Consider the following 23,088-nt stretch of genomic DNA (forward strand, 5'->3'; position numbering starts at 1 on the left):
ATCTACCAAAATTAAAATTTAGAATAAAACACACCACGATACTAGACATAATGGATAAAAACTTGAAAACTTACCTTTGTTTGATCTGGATGACTTGTTCTTGTTAGGTTTAAAACAAGAGCTTCTAGATTTGTCTTCTCTATCCTTAATAATTTTTTGTACATCATCCAAAGAAAGCTTCTGCAGAACAACAACTGGTTTAGCTCCTTTATTTAGATCCTCCACAAGCCCAATCTTCTCAACTTTGTCCTTCGGTTCACCCTTAATTTCTGATTTCCTTGCTTCGTGCATGACATTACCATCTTTATCACGTTTGATTTTTGGAATGATAAAGTGTTTCAAAGCCCCTGATCTTCCCCCCAACAAATAACTGGGAAATTCCGCTTTATTGTCTGTGTGTGCTTTGTTACTATCCATTTTGCTCTTATTACCATCTGTCCTTCGTTCATCTTTACTGTTGTGTGATTTAAAACCCGGTCTATCTGGCCTTAATTTACCAATATCACTTTTACTTTCTTGTTTAATACGAGGGCTGTCAGGTCTTGGTCTCTGATCCCCAGATGACAGCCTATCCCGGGACTCACCAGACTCATGCCTGTGTTTTCTGTCTAGTTTTTCAGGTTTTGTGTTATCAGATTTAATGATATATTTAGAGTCATGCTCGCCCTTACTCGAAGACCTCAAATACTCAGGTCTTCTCAGCTTGGATGAATCTCCTCTGTGTCTTTCTGATTCACCCCTGTCCTCAGATTTTTGTTTAAGGTTATCATGATCCCGTCTTAGAGAGTCAGAAACTGAACGTCCATCTGTCCTCTGTTTTAATGCATCAGGCCTTTCAGATTTCACTCTGGAAGGATCAGATTTCATGTCCATTTTATATTTAGATATATCAGGCTTCTTTTCTGAAGATGATTTACCAGAATCCCGCCTGTTTTCATGTCTGTGTTTGGGGGTTTCTGGCCTGCCTTCATTCTTCTGCTTTGGGGTTTCTGGCCTGCCTTCATTTTTCTGTTTTGGAGTATCTGGCCTCACTTCATTTTTCTGTTTTGGAGTCTCAGGTCGTTGCCTTATTTCCTGTTTGCCATTATTCTGCTTGCTCTCGTTTGGTTTCACATCCACCTGTTTACTCTCATGTTTGCTCTCATGTTTAATTTCTGCCTGCTTGCTTTCAGTGTGTTTAGTTTCTATCCGTTTACTCTCATTTTGCTGCACTTCTGCTTGTTTGTTTTCATTGTGTTGTATTTCCACCTTTACACCTTCGGAATCTGACTTTTTCCTAGGGATGTCAGGGTGGTTTTCAGATTTTAGTTTAAGTACTCCAATAACATCCTCTTGAGGAACAAAAACAGAACCATCGTTACACTGCTTTATCTCTTCAGGCTTTTTGATGATGTCAGAGTCCTGAGTAGCAGTTGCCTGAGAGTCCGCCCGTCCTGCTTGTTGTAGATCAATACTAACCATCAAGGCTGGCCTCGACCCATTTCCTGCAGAACCTGTCTCCTGAGAAGCTGGTTTATTTCCTCCAGTAGCACCTCCAGCCTCCTGTGGATAGGAATCTTGTTTTCGTTTCTTCAAAGGCTTATCTGCAAATCAAAGAAAGAATAAATTAAAAATCTTCATTTTAGTGAATATATCAAGGAAATGAAACATATGCATTTTTGTATGTTCATTGACTATGCCACATAACTGGACTGCTGTAGAAAACAATATAACTTAAAATGAATTAGGGAAAGCTACTGAGATTTAAAAACAAAACAGTCACACTAAATTATGTTTGACCCACCTACAGCAAGATAGAACCAACTATATCAGCAAGAACAGGAAATAATTAAATTTCATCAACATTCATTAAATAAATATACTTTGAGGAATAAATATGATTCTGAATTACATCTGTAACCTGAAGCATCTGTAACCTGAGGTACCACTGTATTCTGTCTAAAAGATTTGTGGTTAGCAATGAGCTTTTACAAAATTCCTGACATCCACCAGGGGGAGCCCTGAGCTCTGCTGCCTGCCAATGCAAGAACTGCTAGGCAATGTTTATTTCCAAATGTATCAGTGGGAAATGATAGGATTTGATTCCCTCCTCCCCAGCCCCCGCGCACGGGGTTGAGCTAAGACTTCACCTGTTCTGGTGGTTACTTTCATTTTCTATTTTAGTTCTGTAGCTGCTTATTCCTAAACAAACAGCCCACAATTTGGGGCAACAAAAGGGAAGTAAACAAACAACCAACTGTAGTAGCACCAAAGGGGGAGAGGAGGAAGCAAAGTAAAAATAAAAACAAAAACATCACCAATTCAAAAAGATACAATAGGAAAAGCACCAGACCAAGAAAAGGCAAGTACTCAACAGAGAGCAAGGAGACTCAATCATCACCAACTGCAGGCAGGAAAAGTCAGTCTGGTGTGAGGGATCACTCCTCCCACTGGAGAGGAGGCAAAAGGCTTCAGTGAACCTGCCTGTTCCTTCCAGTAGGCAGTGCCATCTCTATGAGGAACACCATCCATCATTCTCTAGTAAACCCTCCCCTGCCCCCAAAGTAAGGAACTTAAAAAACTAAAGGTAGCTAAACTAGGTCTCTTTAGTCCTGGCCACTGCAGCAGTGGTGGAAAAGGTGGAGGAAAACCCAATTTTTGAAAGACAGGTACCATAGCACTATAAAAGTGAAGGTGGAAAGAAAATCACTGCACAGAGAAATCCTGCCTCCTACTTAACTGAGCATAGAGCATGCCAGTGTCTGGGTGATTGGATAGTGCCAAAGAAAGAAATGACTAGTATTCAACAGTCACAAAGTTCATTAATAAACCTATAGCTCTTGTGCAGATTTTTAGGACTACAGAAATTATAGTCCAGCAATCAGAACTCAGACCATCAGCCATGTCTTGTGGTCAGCAAGACAACCCACCTATTTTTACAGTCCTCAGGAGAACGAGTTTTGCCAAGGCAGAGTGGCTTGAGGAATCAGAAGGTAAACAGACATTATACACCTGTACACGTAAAACCTCATTATTTTTGTTCTCCTGGCATGCATTTGTTTGTATCCCTAATTACAACAATTTTAGTTGAACCAAAATTTCTCAAAAGCCTTTTTTTTCTGAAAGAACTTGGAGATTTCACCCAGAAAAATATGTCACTTTGAAAAATTTTATCTGAATGCTCTCCACCATTTTTTGTGGTGAACACTTTTTCCTTCTGCAATGCCTTGGAATGGTGTTAGGTCCAGGCAATGTTAAGAATGCAAAATGGTGGCCAGGCTGCCAACAGTTTCTTGCAACAGCAGTGGGGGGATTAATGAGAAAAACAAGCTATACAACTGCTTTATAAGTTCTTACATAGGTTGTATCAGTATCCGTTAGCTACACTGATTAGTGAGCTCTGATCCACAAGTACTATATTTACCTGTATGGATATTCTAAAAAAGCTACTTGGTATGTATTCCTTATTCCTTATTTAATATGCAGGTTGCTCAGTATTATTTTTGTTGTCATTCACTGTAAGTAATGTCTTTAATTTCATTATCAGCTGACGAAGTGTCTAGTTCAAAACAGTTGATCCAATACTGTACTGCTTATTTGCTTATTGCTGTTGAATTCGTTACGTTGGAGCACCCACCACAATACTTCTTGGGCATTGAAAGGCATCCTGCCTGCATCATGGTGTTCCTCACCAGTAACTCTTTACAGTAACTGTTTGGTTATGAACCGATATATATTATTTGGATATTACTTGGAAATTGTAAACTCTGGATGACATTCTACTACCAATTATAATATATTTAATCACATTCATTAGCAACATGTTGCGGTTGTGTTTCAATAGATATAACTACATTTATAATGGCAACCCTAATCCCCCTTTCCCATCCCCAATTTCTCTGCCCATAAATAGGGTTGAGAATTACAATAGATCATTTGCATACAACTAGTTTAGATTACAAAACTACCAATAGTGGACATAAAACTATCTTTTTAAAAATATGCATTAAATCCATCTCCTGATAAGAAAAAGAGTGAGACACTAGTAGAAGGAAATAGTTAATAGTTAAACAATTACCTCTGAAGGATGTAATCAGATTCTTTTATTTTTCATTGAAACAAAGATCAAAATGACTCAGATCATATATAATCTTAGGAAATGAGATCCTTGAAGCTCAATATTTAAAGATGGCAAACACACCACAGAAAACAGCACAACATAAAACATGGCCACTTCCTTTTTGTTCACTTATAGGCATGTGCATACTAGAATGAAATTAAGAGAAGTCTTATAATCTCTAGAAATTTCTTAATTTGTGGAATTTTGGATAGAATTTCCTACATATAACAGAAAACTGGAAGAAGCTTAAAACAGTGATGATGCAACTCCCTGGCTTTGTGTGTGAAAGGTGTGTGGAGACTTCAACACACACTCGGTGGATCGAACCATTCAAAAAGGTTGTGGACATATGTAGATTTTCAGTTGTTTTAAATCAGATCTACATTTCCGTAAGTCAAACCAATTTCTTCTCCTTTCATTGGATAAGGAATCTCAGCACAGGACTTCAATCATGGCTTGGAACTATATTATTCTAAATGCATGCATTTTTACACATACTGACTCACAGTCCATCAATGCCCACCGAAAACTTTGCTCATTATTATTTGCTCATTATTTGCTCGAGTATGTTGCCTAGCCCACTATCTCCGGGATCTATTCAATCATTACAGAACCCTGGATTTACCTCACTAAAACAACAACAACCAGCCCTCCAATTTGAGATCATCCAGAATCTCAACTTATCCTATGTTCTGTAATTTATGAATCAGATTTTATATATTATCTATTCCTTGAGCCAGATAATTAATAGAAGCTGCATTGACTCATGCAGAATGTTGATGGATAGTCAAACAATTTGATGTTGATCTGTGTATTTTTACTCAGGAAATGAATTTTCAATTAACAGTATCAAACTTACAGTGGTATCTTCCAGTTCATTTTTCTCAAGCTCTCACTAGTAGACAATGTGGCAAGGCTAAAAGCTGCTATGATACAGATATAAATCAGATTTCCTGGGCTACTAGATCTTTTAAGTATATCTAACTGGGCACAAGATTTGTTCTGACTGTTAAGCTTTCCTCAACATACCTTGAAAAGCGCAACCCACACATTACAGTAGCATTTTTAGTTTACATATCCCAAATATCTGGGAATGGGTTGGGGGAAGGGGAATGCAGAATGGTTTTTTAAAAGAAATGTTTATAAAAAACCAAAAAAAAGGTAAATATGGATTTGTAATGATTAGGAAGCCGATTTCAGGACACCTTTATATTGTGTCACTAACATTAAGATGTAACACACGTTTCTGAACCAGCTGTAAGAATACATAAGTGAGAATGATCTGATAAATTTAGTAAAAGTATTAGATTTAAAAGAGAAAAAAGAAACACTGGATTTGTATACAAGTAATGCCAATCAACACTTTGAAACATAATCATGCTAAACCATTAAAACAGATTAAAGCTTCATTAAAGGGAAAATGAATTTTAGACTTTGTATCACATACTTGGTGTCTTCTGACAGCTGAAATAGTGACCTGGTATGGTACGGGCTTCCATTACTGAAATATAGCTCTACTGTTGTAGTAAATTATGCAGGACATGGCATTCTTATCTATGGCACAACAGTGATTGCATCAGATTATTACTCCCAAACTTTTCATGTTGGTGACACACTTTTTAGACATGCATAATTTTGCAACACAGTACAGTGGTGCCCCGCAAGACGAACGCCTCGCAAGACGAAAAACCCGCTAGACGAAAGGGTTTTCCGTTTTGGAGGCGCTTCGCAAAACGAATTCCCCTATGGGGTTGCTTCGCAAGACGAAAAAAACCTTGCATCCCCCCCCCGCGGGTTTTTTTCGCTTTTTTCGCCCTTTTCTTAAGCCGCTAAGCCGCTTATCAGCTGTTCCGCTGATAAGCCGCTTAACAGCTGATCGCTGGAAGCCGCTTGACAGCTGTAGCGCTAATCCGCTAAGCTGTCAATGGGCTTGCTTCGCAAGACGAAAAAACCGCTATACGAAGAGCCTCACGGAACGGATTAATTTCGTCTTGCGAGGCACCACTGTAAATCAATTTTATTAACAAATTGGAGGTTAAACTAACCACTTTCCAGCCCCGGTAGGAGCACGGAGAGCATTCACGAGACACACCACAGCCAATATGCTGACGTGTCACAACACACAGTTTGAAAAGTTCTGCTCTACCTGCTACCTATCCTTCCCATAGCACCATCTATTTAACATCTTCTCAATCTCACAGGGTATGGAAAGCATTCCTGTTACTATAGCATCTGACACCTCTCTCCCACGTCTGCAGCAGCTGCAAGGCATGTGTGCATTGCACCCATTGTCCCAGCTCTAGGTTTAACCCAGAAGAGGGAAACATTCCTCCATTGTCCATACTGGCAAAGACACAACAAACAAGGGCAATTCCCATGGTCTTATCAGGTGCTATAAAATTTACTGAGAGCTATCATTTCAAAGAAAAAAAGAGGCAGCATGTATGCTGATTGGACTATTTCACTGGACCAATGGAGCTAAAACAATATGTCATCTACACTGATTTCAGAAGAACTAATGTAAGTGTTTGTATTTACAAACCACGGTATCACTGATATCTTATACCTCCTAGATATTTCAGATTTAGAAAACTGGTGGTGATGTATGTTAACAATGCTCTGCCGAATTACTTAAGATGTCCAATTTTAACGAATTATGGATAAAATGTAACAACTGAAATTGCAGGCAACTCTTTGTCAATGGACCCTTAGACGGCTCTATGCTATTTGAAGATATCCCTGTTTGCAACTAGAACTGGTGATTAACTTATTGGTGTCAGCCCAAATATGTATCACAAGCTATTGGAAAAAAGAATTTCAAAGGTATAAGCTAGCGTTCAGACAACTTTTAAAATAAAGAAGGAGCCCTTTTCCTATGTCTTTTACTAGTATTGACTATCCAACAATTCAGTAGATTTGGTTGTCTTTCCATTTCTCCATGAAGCAAATGTTGAGGAAATGCTGCCAAAATGATTTAACAATGAAATGTAAGTAGGCTACATGGATATTCCCATACTGAACAGCAACAGCCATTTCTATTATCTCAGTGTGGAGGCAAGCAGAACACTGCAAGGTAAAATGTCAATCATGATGATTTTTGCCTGCCAATAGTCTCCCCTGAGAGACTTGGAATGATCTTTCTTTTATTGCTGCTTTGTGCACATGTCCAGCAGCATTTTTACCCTAACTGCAGATCTGCACCTGTTCAAAAGGCCAGAATAAGAGTAACTAAGTTGCTTCTGATGAGGCAAAGTTAGCAGCCCAGATGGAGACAAAAAATTGCTTCGGGTACCAACTAGCAAAATTCTGAGGTGAGAGCAACTATTTGATCAAATTCCCCTTTCATTCCCAAGCATGTTAAGCATCCATCCATAGAACAGAAGTGAGAATCCATATGCAGGAGCCACAGCTGTTTTCCCTCTCTTTTGCCTCCCTATCTTCTCCCCCTTGCAAGGAGAAAGTTTGCCTTGCACTAGCCTGGAGAAGTGAGAGCTGTGCCTGCAGCGTTAATTGTGATGAAACTTGAGAGTTTGTTCTATTTGAGAGAAGTGCTGCCCATAAACTTTTCCTCTCTTTGCACCTGCCTCCCCGCCAATGACTTGCCCAAAGTGCATGTAGTTTTACCCTCTTGGTGACAGAGCTAAACTTGTACCAACTTAGGAGCTGCCTATTTCATATTTTCTTTTTCTCTTCCTACTCTTCCACTTCCTTCCTCAAAAAAATCCCACTTCCCCCCTAAATATAACTCCCACTCTATCTACTAACAAAAAATCTGGGGGGGGGGGGAATAGCACACTTACTTGAAACTAAGCTCAACTGAATACAAAGTTACATTTCTAAGTAAACATGCAAATAATTGCTCTCCAGGTCTGATGGCGACGAACTCTGGTGATCTGCTATCTTACTTTTATGAAATTGTTCAACCTAGTTCTAGTATGGCTTTCGATCACTCATATCTTGCTGACATTTCTGACTATATATGCATTGGGTAGATATTAGATGTATCTCCTAAAATGAATTAATTTAGTTTTACAAGTAGAGTAGGTTCGCAAGTCTGTTATTTTGATAATGCAAGATGTTACTAGTTTTATTTGTGGTTAAACAAGCACAGGATTGATATTAGTTCCATTCTCTCCCTCCCTTCTTTTCTTCTTATTTCTCATCACTTGAGGTAATGAGGGGGGAGCACAAGGGAGAATCGATCAGCATTGGATTATGGTGTTTAGAAAAATAATATACTAAATGCAATCACTGTAACAAGATCTTTGTGTGATGTTAAGTCTCTGGTGTGTGGTTCAGATGTAAATGTCTACTGATAAAGGAAGGTCACTGCAATTGTGCCCAGCTCCAGCCACATTTTTTCCAGCTAGATTCACCACCAGTATGTTGTAACTGGCTCTGGCAAATATACACACACAAAAACCAGATCCTGCAAGCTGAAAGTCTGCCCACCTTAACAAATGCATTACAGGATGAATGCTGCTAAAAGTGGCTATCATCAATTACAAAGCTTTTCCCTTATCCCCTGCTCTACTCTTGAGAAGAGAAATGCAAGTTACAGTAAACAGCCCTATCCTATGTCAATCCAATTGAGTTCAGTAGCACTTATCTCCAAGTGAGTATACACAAGATTACAACCTAAATTGTATTCCTTTTCGGTTTAAGAGAGATTTGTCACACTACAACTTTGTTCTCTAAATATTCAGACACCACTAATCACCAACTTTGTACTAAGAATGTGATTTTATATGGAGATTATGGTTTATTTTCAAGGACTTCTAGGGGATAGGAAATTTGATTAAATATAAATACAGCACATACGCAACAGTTTTACCTTTGTCTTGCACTTCTTTTGAAAACCGTTCCCTTTCAATAGCTGATTCCCGTTCTATCCGTTCAATTTCAGCCAATGCATCCAATTCTACTTCATCATATGGCGTGATAGTTCCATGTTGTGAAACCTGTTGATGCGTCTGTACCAAAGGATTTTGAGGTTGTTTTGCAGAAACTGAAGTGTTCGGTTGTAAAACAGGCACTTGTTGTGCCTGAAGGAATGCTGTTTGTTCATGCTGCGGCAAACACTGAGCAGCATTTAATGGGCGATTAATATCCTGTGGAGTAACTGGTGTTTTAGAAGTCTGTCCTGGATACTGCACATTAAAGGAAATGTCCCCTTCTGACACGTTACTGTTTTCCAAACCAGAAAGCATATCATCCTGCTGGTCCATATCTGAAGATCTTACACGAGTAAGTCTTAACGTAAGTTTAGTAGAGTCCTTAGATGGAGAGCTAATGATATCATACATTGCAGCTTTTTCAGTCTGGTCTTTTTCATCCTTGCCTAACTTCATTTTCTTTTGTTTCTTTTGCTTTCTTTCAGGAGAATCTAATAATATGTCTGGGGGAACATCTCTAGGTGATGAGTAAGGTGGAGGCTGAGACTGAAGTATTAAAGGTGGTCTTGATCCTAGAATAATAATTCAGAAAAACTGAACAGTTATGTTGGTTCACATTTCTATGAAAGCACACAAAAATAGTCTTTATTAGTAATTTGTACTTGTACAGATATTTGCACTTACAAAATGGCAAAAACTCAGTTTAGAGGAATATTGAGGTCTGTAATATTCACTACAACCCACCTATAATATCTGCAGTAAAAGATGCCTGTAACTCCTAGCGATTTAGCAATCCACATCTAACATGAGAGGTACCAAGAGGTAGAAACCATTTTGGGACTGTGCTCAACCGGGGCAGGGCTTCAACTATTAAAGAATGGAGTTAATCAAAATGCATCCAAGGCCATAGGGGAGAACAAAGTTGAAAGATAGCTAGCTTCTCACTAGAGTCCAGTGATCAAATCCCAAAATAATGAGCTGTAGACAGGCAAATCGAATTGCAACTAACACACATCCATACATACACACATACACACATGCAGCATCATGCGAATTCCCTACTCTTAAGCATCTGAGAAAGGAAAATTACTCTAATAGATTAGCTGGTTTTGCCTCTTTCAGCAACTGGAATAGGCTTCTCACATGAGTCTGGCATAATTTTTACATATCAATACATTTTCTACTTACAAACAGCTGAAAGTATTGCTTTTGCCATGTTGCCTACTGTTATTGTTTGTTAACTAACCCCCCCACCAAGATTGCCCAGTTATGTGAAAGATGTTGGTAAAGTCCATTTGCCATTACATCCTATACTAATTAAAAGCATTCATTTGCACTGACACACTACCCACTACCCTCCTGTGATATCTAAAAAGTGTCTGAAGTAACACACGAAGTTTAACATCCACAACAATTTCCTCATATAAGGTTCTTCCTCTACTTAAGTACAGAGGTAGAAAGGGTGATTAAATTGTATGCCACTGCTGTATTTTCAGCTAGTGAAGCACAGTGATAGAGAATTTGTAGTAGTTCATGGTACTGCCAGCAACTGAATGCTTTAACACAGTAGCAGATAGGTCACATTCTGTGAAGTAACTAACAGAAGTCATATTCAAACTCAAATTACTTAGGTCCTCAGGTTTATGTAAGTAATGCAATAATGTTAAATTTAAAATAGAGTCCACATTAAAAACATGGATCTCTGCCTCTCTGTGTGTGCTTTATTCATCTTCTTTCCCTTTGCATTTTTGCAGTTATTTACTGCCATTTTTCCAGCATTTCTTCCAGCCTGTAAATTTGTGAGCCTTGATAGCATGTTTCTGCATGAGACACAAACTATTAATAGTGATTAATCTGTAATGCCCCAAACTCTATATTCCAAAGGAATCATTTACTTCTCTGGGGCAGAATTGTTGCTGCAAAAAGGGCTTGCAGCCCCAGGGGAAAGTGTCACAGGGATTACCAACTAGCGCTGAATTTCAGGAATCACCAACCACATTCTAAATTTTGCTCTACATCTTAGGGTGTGTGTTTTTTTAAGTACATCTGAGAAAGCTGCACAGTTAGAACATCAGATAAACACACACTATTTAATATAACAGCACTCAAAGTACTTATATGAACTCATTCTCAGAAAGCAATTAGCTTTTTTTTAATTAGGGATCCTTACTTCTTCGCTACTTTGTGATACAATAAATCCAGCAATTTAAAAAGCTGAACAAGAAGATTGAAGAATTCCTTTCCTATTATTATCTTTTTCAATGATAAGCATCAAATAAGGATGCTTTACATACAGTTATCTTTTACCAGAAAGGGAGTTGAGCTAGTTGACTCAGTTAGGTCCCATCTAACTCTGAGCTGTTGCAATATTTGTTATTTAAGTTACCAGTAGAGAATTTTGCTGAATTTAGGATAGTTATAAACAGTCTTGTCTTCTGAAGAATGCTTTTGCAGATGATTGTAGGTGGGGCTTGCAGAAATTTGGATTGTGTTGATGACCAGGCATCAATTCAACTTGTAAGTATACTCTACAGAGATGCAAGAGCCCCCTTTTCCAGATATTTCACTAGGCAGCATGATCTGTCTGATAGCGTCTATGAGTGATTTATCCTTAGCCAAGCACTCTCCCATGAGCAGGGACATTTTCAATTGCTTCTCTAGCCTCGTGTTCATGTGCAGCCTCAATACATCCAACAACAGGTGACTCAGCTTCTTTGGTATCAGCAACTTTCAGGTTCAGGAATAATCCAAAACTTTGCAAAGGCTCACTGCTCCATCAGTTTGCTTGTTAATAGATAATCCACTAGTCAGGTAGTAAATCTACATCACTTTGGTATTTATGCTTCTTTTTCCCAAATTACTAATAAGTCTTCTCTTAAGATGATCCTGTGAGTCTCAGGATGGTGCTTCACCTCTATTAAGCAAATGTTCTGCAGTCTCTATAGTTGAAATTCACCTTCACTGTGATGTTTCCCCATCCATAAAAGTGTGACAATATAGTACATATTTGGGGATCCTAAAAGTGTAAGTTTTGCCACTATATCAATATTTCCACTAATTGAAGAAACAAATCACTCCAGATGGCACCTTCATTTTTCTTTTCCCCCTTTAGATGGGACTGGTCACAGTTGGAAGGGACTTTTCAAGCCCTCACCTTGTATCCGGAAATTAATTCACAGACTTGTATATATAGAACAATGAATATCCCATGTAATAACACATTGGAATCCAAAACATGTCAGCTTTTTCTGCATGCCAATGAATGAAAGAATAAAAACTTTGTTGATTTAGTATTGAGGAGTCACTAGTCACACAAACTATTACAATATGTTTCAGTGAGTATATTGTCCAAGTACAGATGACCCCAAACTATTATTCCATAGAGTTAAACAAGTTATTATTCTATAGTCAGTTAAATGCCTTCTCAATTATATTAGTACAAGTACTTTTTTTAATTATTTGGAATAAAAGTATAACAACGTTTATCTAGTATTAATAACAAAGTGGTCCTCAGGCAAGCCAGAAACTTCTAGGGGCAATATTTAATGTCTAATAATAATAATAATAATAATAATAATTTATTACGGCCTGTTCAAGAGTCTCCAAGTAAATATATAAGTTCATTGAAAAGGCCCATCTTCTATTTAAAATGTGATATAAGATGAAGGCAAGACACCAAGAAACAAAGTTTTACATGCCATACAGGATTTTCTTTTATTTCTCCTTTATTTTTATCATGAGGAAAACGCCTGATCATTCTTCATGTTTGTGGACTGATGCTGCTCTTCACTCTTGAAAAAAGTGTGACCCCTACAAAGTGTTGACATTCTTATTCCATCCCTAACAACTTTTTCCAAGGCAGAATGGTTTCCACCAGTCTAGAAATTCTAGAAGATCAGCAGATTTGCAGAATACAAACCCTATGGAGATAATCAATCTAGTCAACCTTGCCTCCATTTCAAGGCATAACAATTTAAATACACTTGACAATCACGTTGAGCTAGAGAACGGATCATCTCTGCAGCATACATGCAGCATAACAGACACTGTAAAGATCTAATTTACAAGGCAGCATACTATAAACTTAATGCCACTCGAGGGTTGAAACAAAATCAATAAGCATTTAAAGATTGCTATCAGTCTTCATACACTGGTTAACCAATTCAAACTTTCCTTAAAAAGGAAACACAAGAGCTAAAGGCCCTGGTTCCAGCTCTAATTCCTGAAATAGAAATTACTTACCAGTAGCAAATTATTAAAGCAGAACAGAAGTACAGTGGTACCTCATGTTACGCACTTAATCCGTTCCGGAGGTCCATTCATAACAGGAAACCCCTTGTAACATGAGGCGTGCTTTCTCTAATGGCGCCTCCCGCTGCTGTCGTGCCGCCGGAGCGCAACTTCCACTCGCATCCCGGGGCAAAGGTCACAACAAGGGGCATCTACTTCCGGGTTAGCGGAGTGCATAACCTGCAGCATTCGTAAGGGGGGCAGTACGTAACACGAGGTACCACTGGATTGCTGAAAGAGCCAACCAGGCGTGGATGAATGAATACACACACACATCCCTCTCTAATATTTTAGGGGTAAGAACTAGCCTGCCATTTTTAAAATATGGTATTAAAGGCATGCCTTGGTCTAATACAGTGCAACAAAAGGGTGGTATAAATTTAAACTAATAGTCAAGCCTTTGAAGAAAAAAGATTGTCTGCCACCTACAAGCAAAGTAGTGGTTATCCATTCCCATTAAGCTTCTTCTAATGCCAACTGTAAAATATGATCAACATATATGGCTCCTATCATGCAAGATCTGCAAATATGTTAGGACAAATGCTAACCATTTGATTAGCTTGTGATTATTTAGGCTTTGTTTCTTCATCTAGTGCCCACCTATTCTTGGATGTCAAATAGCTGGACTTTTAATGCTGGAACTTGGTATCAAATCACAACTATTCCATTTTTCAACCACTTCTCAGAAAGTATCAGTTAAACAAGCTAAGGCAAAGAAAATAATGGAAGATGCTTTTTAAAAGTATGGAATAAACATGCACCATTTAATAATGGGAATCGAAGGGAATGGTAGGCATCACAAAGGGTGCACACAATGGAGACAGATTGCATCTGGTGCTTGTATCTGCCTCTCCACAGCCCCATGACACAGTTGGGTGCTCATCCACTGTGCTCAATAGCTAAGTGGTGCTGTTGCTAAATTCTAGGTTAATGAATAATAAGACCATGCTCACACATGATCTAATTGTTGATAAAGGTGCTGACCAGGGTGTGCATTACCAAGAAAAAAGAATATAAGAAGAGCCTGCTGGATCATTTAAATGACCTATGTAGTCCAGCAACCTGTTCTCACAGTAGCCAATCAGATGCCTGTGGGAAACCAACAAGCAGGACCCAAGCACAAGAGCACCATTCCCTCCTGTAGTTTCCAAAAACTAATATTCATAACCATTACTGATGGCACAGCCATCATCGCTAGTAGCCATTGAAAGCTCTACTGACTCCCTCTCCTGAGCTTGTCAAATCCTCTTTTAAAGCCATCCAAGATGATAGCCATCACTGCCTCCTGTGGAAGTTAATTCCTTAGTTTAATGGTGCAATATGTAAAGAAGTACTCGTTTTACATTTCCTGAATCTTCCAGCATTCAGCTTCTTTGTATGTCTACAAGTTCTAATGTTATGAGAGAGGGAGAAAAACTTTCCTATATCCACTTTCTCCATGCCATGCATAATTTTATAAACTTCTATCATGGAACCTCTTAGTCACATTTTCTGTAAACTATAAGTCCCAAATCTTGAACCTTTCCTTATAGAGGATTCGCTCTATCCCCTTGATCATTTTGGTTGCCCTTTTCTGAATGTTTACCAACTCCACAAAATCCTTTTCACAATAAGGTGTGAGCAGGAGAGAAGGGTGAGCCATATCTTTCCCAGTTCTGTCCCACTGTGTACTCAGTGCAGCACCAACCCAGGCTAGAGAGATGGGATTACTGTGGTTCATCAAAGTTCATTCTCCCTCGTCGGGAAATCTCTATGCCCCAGGGCTGGAACAGTGGGTCTGCATCTGACTCTGGGTCTTAGGGACACATTAGGCATGCTGTTGTTGTACCACCCACCAAGCTGCCCTGACTGAGCAAGTCTTGGGCTTGGTGTTTTAGGAATCTCAGATAATAATTCTGGATGATTTCAACAACCATGCCAAGCCTGCAGTTGGAGCAGCTCACAATTTCATGGCCTCCAAGGCAGCTGTCTCAGAGACCCTTTACTTTGTCTTTGCTCCAAGTGGGGAAAGGGGTGGTCTAGAAATAGCAGCGAGTAGGTGTCTCTGTGACTCTGTTGTCATGGTCAGACCACTTCCTTGTGAAGCTAGCAGTATCTCCACTGCAAGGGTGGGGGAGCAATTAACATAGTCTGCCTTTTGAGACTTAGGGATCCTGATGGAAACTGCTTTGTTTCTGTTTGACTTCTGTTGGGAGAATGGAGTGTGTGTGCCCATTATTTGTCTTTAATCTCAGCTTTCAATACCACTGACCACGTTATCTTTCTGGAATGGCTGTATGAGTTGGGGGTAGGTGGCATCACTGTGTAGTAGTTCCAATACTACTTGCATGATTGTTTCCAGAAGGTGGTGCTTGGGGAGTGTCATCCGGTCCCATGGAGTCTTCAATGTGGGGTTCCACAGAATTCAGATTAATCCCCCATGTTGTTCGACATCTCCGGGAAATCACTGAGTGGGGTCATCTCAAGTCTTGAGTGCATTATCAGCAATATGCTATTGACGCACAGCTCATCTTTATATCTTCAGCTGCGGCAGTGGATATGCTGGACCAATGTCTTGCCTCATTAATATGAGAGCCAATAAACTGAAGCTCAAACCAGAGAAGACTGAAGCACCGTTAGTGGGTGGTTACCTAGACTGGTGAATGGAAGGTAGCCTGCTCTGGATAGGGTTACATTCCCTCTGAAGGAGCAGGTTCATAGCTTGGTGGTACTTCTGGATCCATTACTTTCACTTGAAGCTCAAGTGGTCTTGGTCATGCTGCTTCCATCAGTTTCAACAGGAGGTCCAGTTACTCCCCTATCTGGACATGGATAGTCCAACAGCAGGTAGCACTGTGGTCTGAATCACTGAGCTTCTTGGGCTTGCCGATCGGTTGGTCGGTGGTTCGAATCCGTGCAATGGGGTGAGATCCAATTGCTCTTTCCCTGCTTCTGCCAACATAGCAGTTCGAAAGCACACCAGTGCAAGTAGACAAATGCCGGCTACCTTGGCTGGAAAGAAATGAGCGCTGCACCACATAGACACCTTTGACTGGACTTAACCGTCCAGGGGTCCTTTACCTTTAGTCCAACTTCTGTTGTCTATGCTCTGTTGACCTATACATTAGATTACTACCATGCATTATATGTGGGGCTGCCTTTGAATGCAGTTTGGAAACTGCAGCTGGTGCACAATTTAGCAACCAATTTGCTCACAAGTGCACGACAATCTGAGCCCATAAAACCAATCCTGACCCAACTTTACAGGCTCCCAATTAGTTTCCAGGCCCAATTCAAAGTGCTGGTTTTGACCTATAAAGCTTTATGTGACTAAGGACCACCTTTCCCCATATGTACTGACCTGGAACATGTAATCATAATCTGAGGCCCTTCTTCAGGTACCCACCCATCCACCCTGCTCCATGGGAGGTCCAGAGAGTGGAATCATGAGAATGGGCCTTCTCAGTAGTAGTTCCTCACTTGTGGAATGCTTTCCCCAGAGAAACTCAGCTGGTGCTACCATCACATATCTTTAGGCTCCAGCAAAAAAAAAAAAAAAGGCATTTGGCTTTTAATTATCTATGGCTTCCTTGAATGGGTGGGATTTTTTCCCCAGCTTTTGAAAAACTGACTTTCATATTTTTTTGGGGGGGGGTTTATTCCAGTTTTAATGTATGCATTTGTTTATATATTGTAAGTCGCTTTGAGTTAACTTGGTAAAAATTGTGTCAACGGCCCTTTGCAATCATTCCACAGTGAGATGGAGGGCCTCAACAGGTTTGGCCTTCACTAGGAGTCAAAGCCTTTAGTGTGGGAGGCCCTGTCCTTTAAACTGCACACCTGTAGCAGTTCAAGGAGAACCTTTCTTTTTAATCAACCAGTATCTGTTGATATTTTTAATTATGCATTATGTCTGTTTTTAAGATTGATTTCATCATATTTTATGTGTTGTAATCTACCCTGCTACATTTTATGAAAGTGCAGATTATAAGCAAAAACATAAACATTATAAACATAGAATAATTTCTTTATTAGATACTATCTATATCTGACTGGTATTATCTAAGGGGCTGCCTTCTTTGTCCAGTAATAATCTCTACGGTCAACTCAATCTGCCCCTTACTAGCACTCTTAATGTACATCTTGTCACTAAACAGGTTGAAAATAAATAGGATGAAGAACAAAACGTGCTCTTGGTGTTGGATTCTCATGTTATGGAACACCCTTCTCCTTGCCTAGATTGCACGGGTGACCTTCTTATTTAGTGATGCATTTAGCTGCCAGGGATAAAGGGAGCTTTATCTATCATCACAAAAAATTAATTAACACTGGTAGAAGGGCAGCAATATTATGGGGGAGATTATAGCACTATACATCAACAATAGAGATAAAGGTTTTATTTAAGACAGGCAGTGCTGGAGTTCTGTAACTTCAGAAAATATTAGAAAGCAGTCTGCCACACATTCAAACACATTAATGTACATAGAAGACATTTCCCACATACAATATCTTTATGATGTAAAGGAAAGAAAGAGGAGTTGCATTCAACAATTATAAGAATTATAAATTCTTCAGGTTGTACAGCAACTAACTATATATGAGCTCAGCTAAACTATTAAGCCAACAAGTGGTCTAAACATGTTTCTTTCCCAACAATGTGACTAAAAAATTAATGATAAGAAGAAGAATGTACATAGTGAACATGAACTGACAAAAAGTACATGTTCCTAGTTCTTTGAAACTTCTAATTGGAATTGTTTTTTCAACTTTTTGGATTTTCAGTTTCATCAGGAATTAGTGTTGACCAAGCTTGAATAACAATTTTTGAGGGCAGGAAGTAAGGTAAAGAATCCTGATATTTATTTTTTCAGTGTCCAACTCTGTGAGACAGGCCTGCAAAACCTGTGACCCACTAAAGCCAGACGTGCCCAACCTGGTGCCCTGCAGATGTTATAGACTAAAACTCCCATCAACTCCAACTCCGACCATGATGATTAGAGCTGATGGGAGCTGTAGTAAAAGGCATATTGGAAAAGGCTTCATTTAAGTTATAGGCATCAGACCAGGTGGCCCTCCAAGCCCTTCCCATCACTGTAAAATAAAAAGAAAAGAGGGAGGGAGGGAGAGAGAGGGAGGAAAAACAGATGGCTTTGCAAGCTGCATTCTGCTTGATAGGCCAAAACTCTAAGCAGTATGAGGGTTATGAAAGGTATAAACAGTTATGAATCTGAAACCTGGAGGTTTTTTTATGTAGAAGGTAACCAGGAATATCCAGAATAAATGCGCCATATTATTTATATTTTCTTAAAAATAAACTATAAACTATGATACAGTGAAACAGCCTCTCTCTTGAAATACACTTTAGCCCTCCACATGGACAATGTGTTGATGAAACTGTCAATTTTCAAGGTGTATCAAAAGTTATTGTTGAGTTAGTCTTTCATCTGACATAGTCCTGCTCTTGTTAGAAATCCAAAAGTTTTCTGTCCTGAACTTTCTTTGTCCTGAACTTTTGGCACAGATCTAGGTTTCTTATCTACAACAGTATCAAAGAGTCATACAGTTACCTTTAGGGGTTCCATCACTTCCAGCAGGAGAACATACGGACTGTGGTGATCTCAAGGAAAACGATGCAGTGTTCCTTACTGAAGAATCACCCTCCTAGGGATCATATTAGTGGATTATTAGAAAGGAGCAATTTTTTCAATGACTTCCAGTTTTTGTTTTTTATGAAGTTGCCACAAGGATAATTACCAGTGCAATTTCTCTGTCATGCCACATATTAGCAACAACAAGGACTTCATTTTACAGTGGTACCTCTGGTTATGAACTTAATTCGTTCCGGAGGTCTGTTCTTAACCTGAGGTACCACTTTAGCTAATGGGGCCTCCCACTGCTGTCACACCACTGGCGCGCAATTTCTGTTCTCATCCTGAGGTAAAGTTCTTAACCCGAGGTATTACTTCCGGGTTAGCAGAATCTGTAACTGAAGTGTTTGTAACCAAAGGTGTTTGTAACCCAAGGTACCACTGTATATGAAAATAAAAGCATTCATCAGACAGTAGTACAATCAAGCTATGAAAGTTAAGAATTATGAACAAAGCATTACTAAATTTTGTGGTTCAAATCATAGGCTAAAGAGAAAAACATTTCTTAGTCTCAATTGAGAAGAAAAGACTCCTCCATCTCTTTCTCCAGCTTTTTTTAAGAGCTTGGAAGAAGCAGGGGAGGAAAACCAGTACTACAAGAGGACAAGGAGGGATACTCCATTTCTCTCACATCCAGGGGAATGAAACAGCTCTGGCTCACCATCAACAGTTTAGGGCTACAGTGATGCATTTTCAAAGTAAATGCAATGTGGAGCTATTTCCCTGAGAACCTGAAAACAGTTTCACATTGCATCGTGCCCTCCCTGCACCCAAAAAAGCTTTCAAAATATGTAAAACATACCAGAAAGTGAGAGGAACTAAGAATTCAACAAGTTATCACACAAGCTTAAGTATTCCTTTAAAAACCATCATACTATGGATCAGCAATACTAATCTCATTTTGTAGGTTACTTGACCAAAAGTAATACAGGAATGCTTTACCATAAAATATATATCATTCAAGCACAGTATTAAACAGAAGCACCCAAAGGCAATGTTTCTACTGCTCTGTATCATTTTCAGTAAACTAATTTATAAAATCAGACTGGAGACAAAGTCTGAAGTTGGGCTAAAGTTTTACTGTATGCACAAAATTTTCCATCTTTCAAAAATTAATGTACAGCAAAAATTAATGTACCTAACACACACGCACACAGACACACTCACAATACACGATAGACACATAGACACACACACTTATTTATTTTCAGGGAACAGTGCCTTAATGTTTATAAAACATTAAAATGTTCTGTTACATACTTCACTGCTTATTCTGTGCACCATTTGCAGGTAGTCTTCACTTGAGCCATGTCTAGAATTATCAGCATGGTGATTAGCTGAATTGCCTGACAACTGACTTGTAACTTTATTTTCATGTATATTCCTCATCCCAATGGGACTGGATACTGAAGCTGAAATAAGAGAAGAGAAGAGTGAATGCATACGTTTAAATATTTTCTAGCATAAATTTTCAAACACAGATTTCATATTTATATTTAATCAGTGTGGTTTCTATGTTTTCTTTAACTAAAAACATATTTCAGAGATCAGATTTTGAGAACTAGTATTCCACAAATTGTAAGACTGACTAGATGAATATGGTTCCTAAACTAAATTTTCCCTAAGCTCCACACAGACTTTGACCCCAATGCACCTGTGAGGCATGGGAGAGTTGTGGGTTTTTTTCTGTATGTCAATTCCGTCTGCTTAATGGTTACTAAGGTGTTCTGCCTTGAAGTCATCCTCAGCATCCTCTTAATGTCAAGAAACTCAAGAGTGTATGGCAATACAATATATTGTATTTCACTCCTTCAAACACTTTGAAAAAGAACCCCAAACCTTAACTTTTGAGTCACTGTGAATCACAGGAAGTCCATTCCTATGCCATCTCCCTGCTTTGGAGAGGTAATTATTAACATTTCTACTTTCCCTTTTGCTGTCTTCTCTGTTTCCCTGACCTTGCCATTCACTCTACCCTTCTTTGACCCAAAACAACTGTATTTTGAGTTTCTCCACTGCACTTAGGCCTCCACTGTAGCTTTCTGGATCACAAGCACTGCTCCCCACTCATTAAATGGAAAATGTGAACTTTTCCCCACTTCCATCCCCTACCCTCTCATACACATATAACTGTTTAAGCCACTTTCCTATTTTTGTAGCAACACATTTTCTATCTTCACCCAAACTGGAACTCTGTTCTTTGCTATTTCACCATATAACTGAAGTGCATGACAACAAGCCATGAACATTTAAAATCTTGCATCCATTGCTGACGTGTACACTTTAATGTTTGTGTGCAACATATGATCAGGAACAGCATATAAAGTACGAATTTCCATTGGAATTGTTTTGAATATTTATTTAAAAATCACCTGTTTGCAGCCTATACTTTCGTTGCACCAGCTTTTGTTTTACTATGTTTTTATATGTGTCGGAAGCCCCCCAGAAACACAGGGTATAATAAGAATAACTTAATATATAATATAATATAAACTTACAGAATTGTAATTAAAATTGTTGTTGTTTTACTTACAATTCTGTTAATAGTAACACTGTTAAAATAAAGGTCTGACATAACTAATTCGTGTCTTCAAGCTTTAACTCATAGTTATAAAATTAATTATTCTGAAGATTAAAGTTTTACACTTCCTGTAGTTTATAAACTGCAAGTTGTGTTATCAAATAGGTGGAAATAAAGGTTTAGAGAAAAATTAGCTAACTATAACTCTCTATTTTAAAGAGAATAATTTATGTACACACAATACATTCTATGAAATAAAAATGGGAGCAATTATTCCATCTTATTGTCTGTGTTGGTATTTTGTTTTAGAGTGCAACTGAAAGAGTTTTAATGCTAAAGATTAATTCTTAGAAGTACAAACAGTCACCAGCAGCATATTTGAATATTTTCTTCATTATCCATATGCTCACCAGTTGTGAGGTATGAATTTCTGATGTAAGAAGAAGTACTTAGATTGAATAGTGTATCAGAATGTGATACAATGACAAAAACCAACTCTGTGCATATATATATATTCCAAAGACACAGAGAAAATAAATACCTTGCTGTATCTGCGGGTGAGGCGTGTAACTTGGAGGGTGTGAATATGGCAAATATCCTGCAGGGCTTTGAGGAGCATATGGACTAGGCACAGGGCTGTTTTGTGGTGCCATAAATCTATTACCAGAACTTGTTTGTGGTGGCACAAATCGACTGTAAATAAAATCCAAACAAAGCATATATGAACATCAATCTAAACATGATTTTCCTCAAATAGTTTCACAGATGTTATGCAATACAATAAACAGATAATACAGTTCCTAGTAATTAATTGATTGGATCCACAGGTGCTCTTCCATGAGCAGAAAGCTTCTTCAACTCATGGAAGGACCATACAGATCTCCCAGAGGAGGAAATTCTTAAAATAGTCCTGTACTATTATCCTGTCCTGTATTATCCCAGGGAGGAATGGTTCACAGTCTCCTCCCCTGACACAGTCTGGAGAGCTCCTCCATCCCACACCCCAAGAGTCAATGGGCAGGGGGGTCCTGTTGCACTAGTGAAAGTCCTGGTGGAGCGTCTACTGGCAGACTGGTTTTTCAAATATGCCTCCAATAATTTAGATAGAGCAAGGGGATCAGACTGTGAATAGATTTATTTAAAGATCATCATATATTATTCATTAATATCTGTAATGAACCCTGTATAAAATTTTAGAAAAACCAAGTCTGACTAATGAATTTATAAAGATTAAGAAATTTCCTCCTTTTCTTTACACAAGTAAATGAAAATTGGAAAAAGAAGTGCAAGCACTATAAAATTGTGAGCACTGCTGTTGAGTAAAAGCTGCTTACAGAAAATCTCAAAACCAATGTCATAAACTGTGCTTAACTACTTTCCTTGTCCATGTATATACTAGCAACCTTTTCTAACTGATTACACTATGCGTTTCCTAATAACTCCTCAAATTATAATTGAAGGCACTAAAAAGTTTTCCTGGTATTTTAAGTGCATTGTATGCATAATACCAAGACCTTAGTAAGTCAACACACCTTGCATTAAATATCAAATAATTCCTTTTATTGCCAAATATTTGGAGAACAGTCCTTGTGCGTTTCATAAGTTCATTTTAATTTTTGCTGTCCAAATCACTATTTCACTGACATTTCTTAACAG

At 38.6% G+C, this 23,088-nt stretch overlaps 1 protein-coding gene across 3 annotated transcripts in view; it reads right to left on the reverse strand.

The window, feature by feature from the left end:
* The window catches only part of NIPBL (NIPBL cohesin loading factor), a 123,565-nt gene that overhangs the window by 40,372 nt on the left and 60,105 nt on the right, over positions 1-23,088 (reverse strand). For 2 of the 3 annotated variants that reach the window (XM_081929518.1, XM_081929519.1), the window contains exons 6-10: positions 21,974-22,125; positions 20,172-20,323; positions 18,831-18,924; positions 8,934-9,566; positions 75-1,583 (exon numbers count right to left, since the gene is read on the reverse strand). In XM_081929518.1, the coding sequence (XP_081785644.1) occupies positions 75-1,583; positions 8,934-9,566; positions 18,831-18,924; positions 20,172-20,323; positions 21,974-22,125 (2,540 nt within the window). The remainder of the gene's footprint in view (positions 1-74; positions 1,584-8,933; positions 9,567-18,830; positions 18,925-20,171; positions 20,324-21,973; positions 22,126-23,088) is intronic. The other variant, XM_081929520.1, reaches the window with a different exon arrangement.

Source organism: Podarcis melisellensis, assembly GCF_964234715.1.
Source record: "Podarcis melisellensis genome assembly, chromosome: 11".
In the NCBI taxonomy this organism is placed as follows: domain Eukaryota; kingdom Metazoa; phylum Chordata; class Lepidosauria; order Squamata; family Lacertidae; genus Podarcis; species Podarcis melisellensis.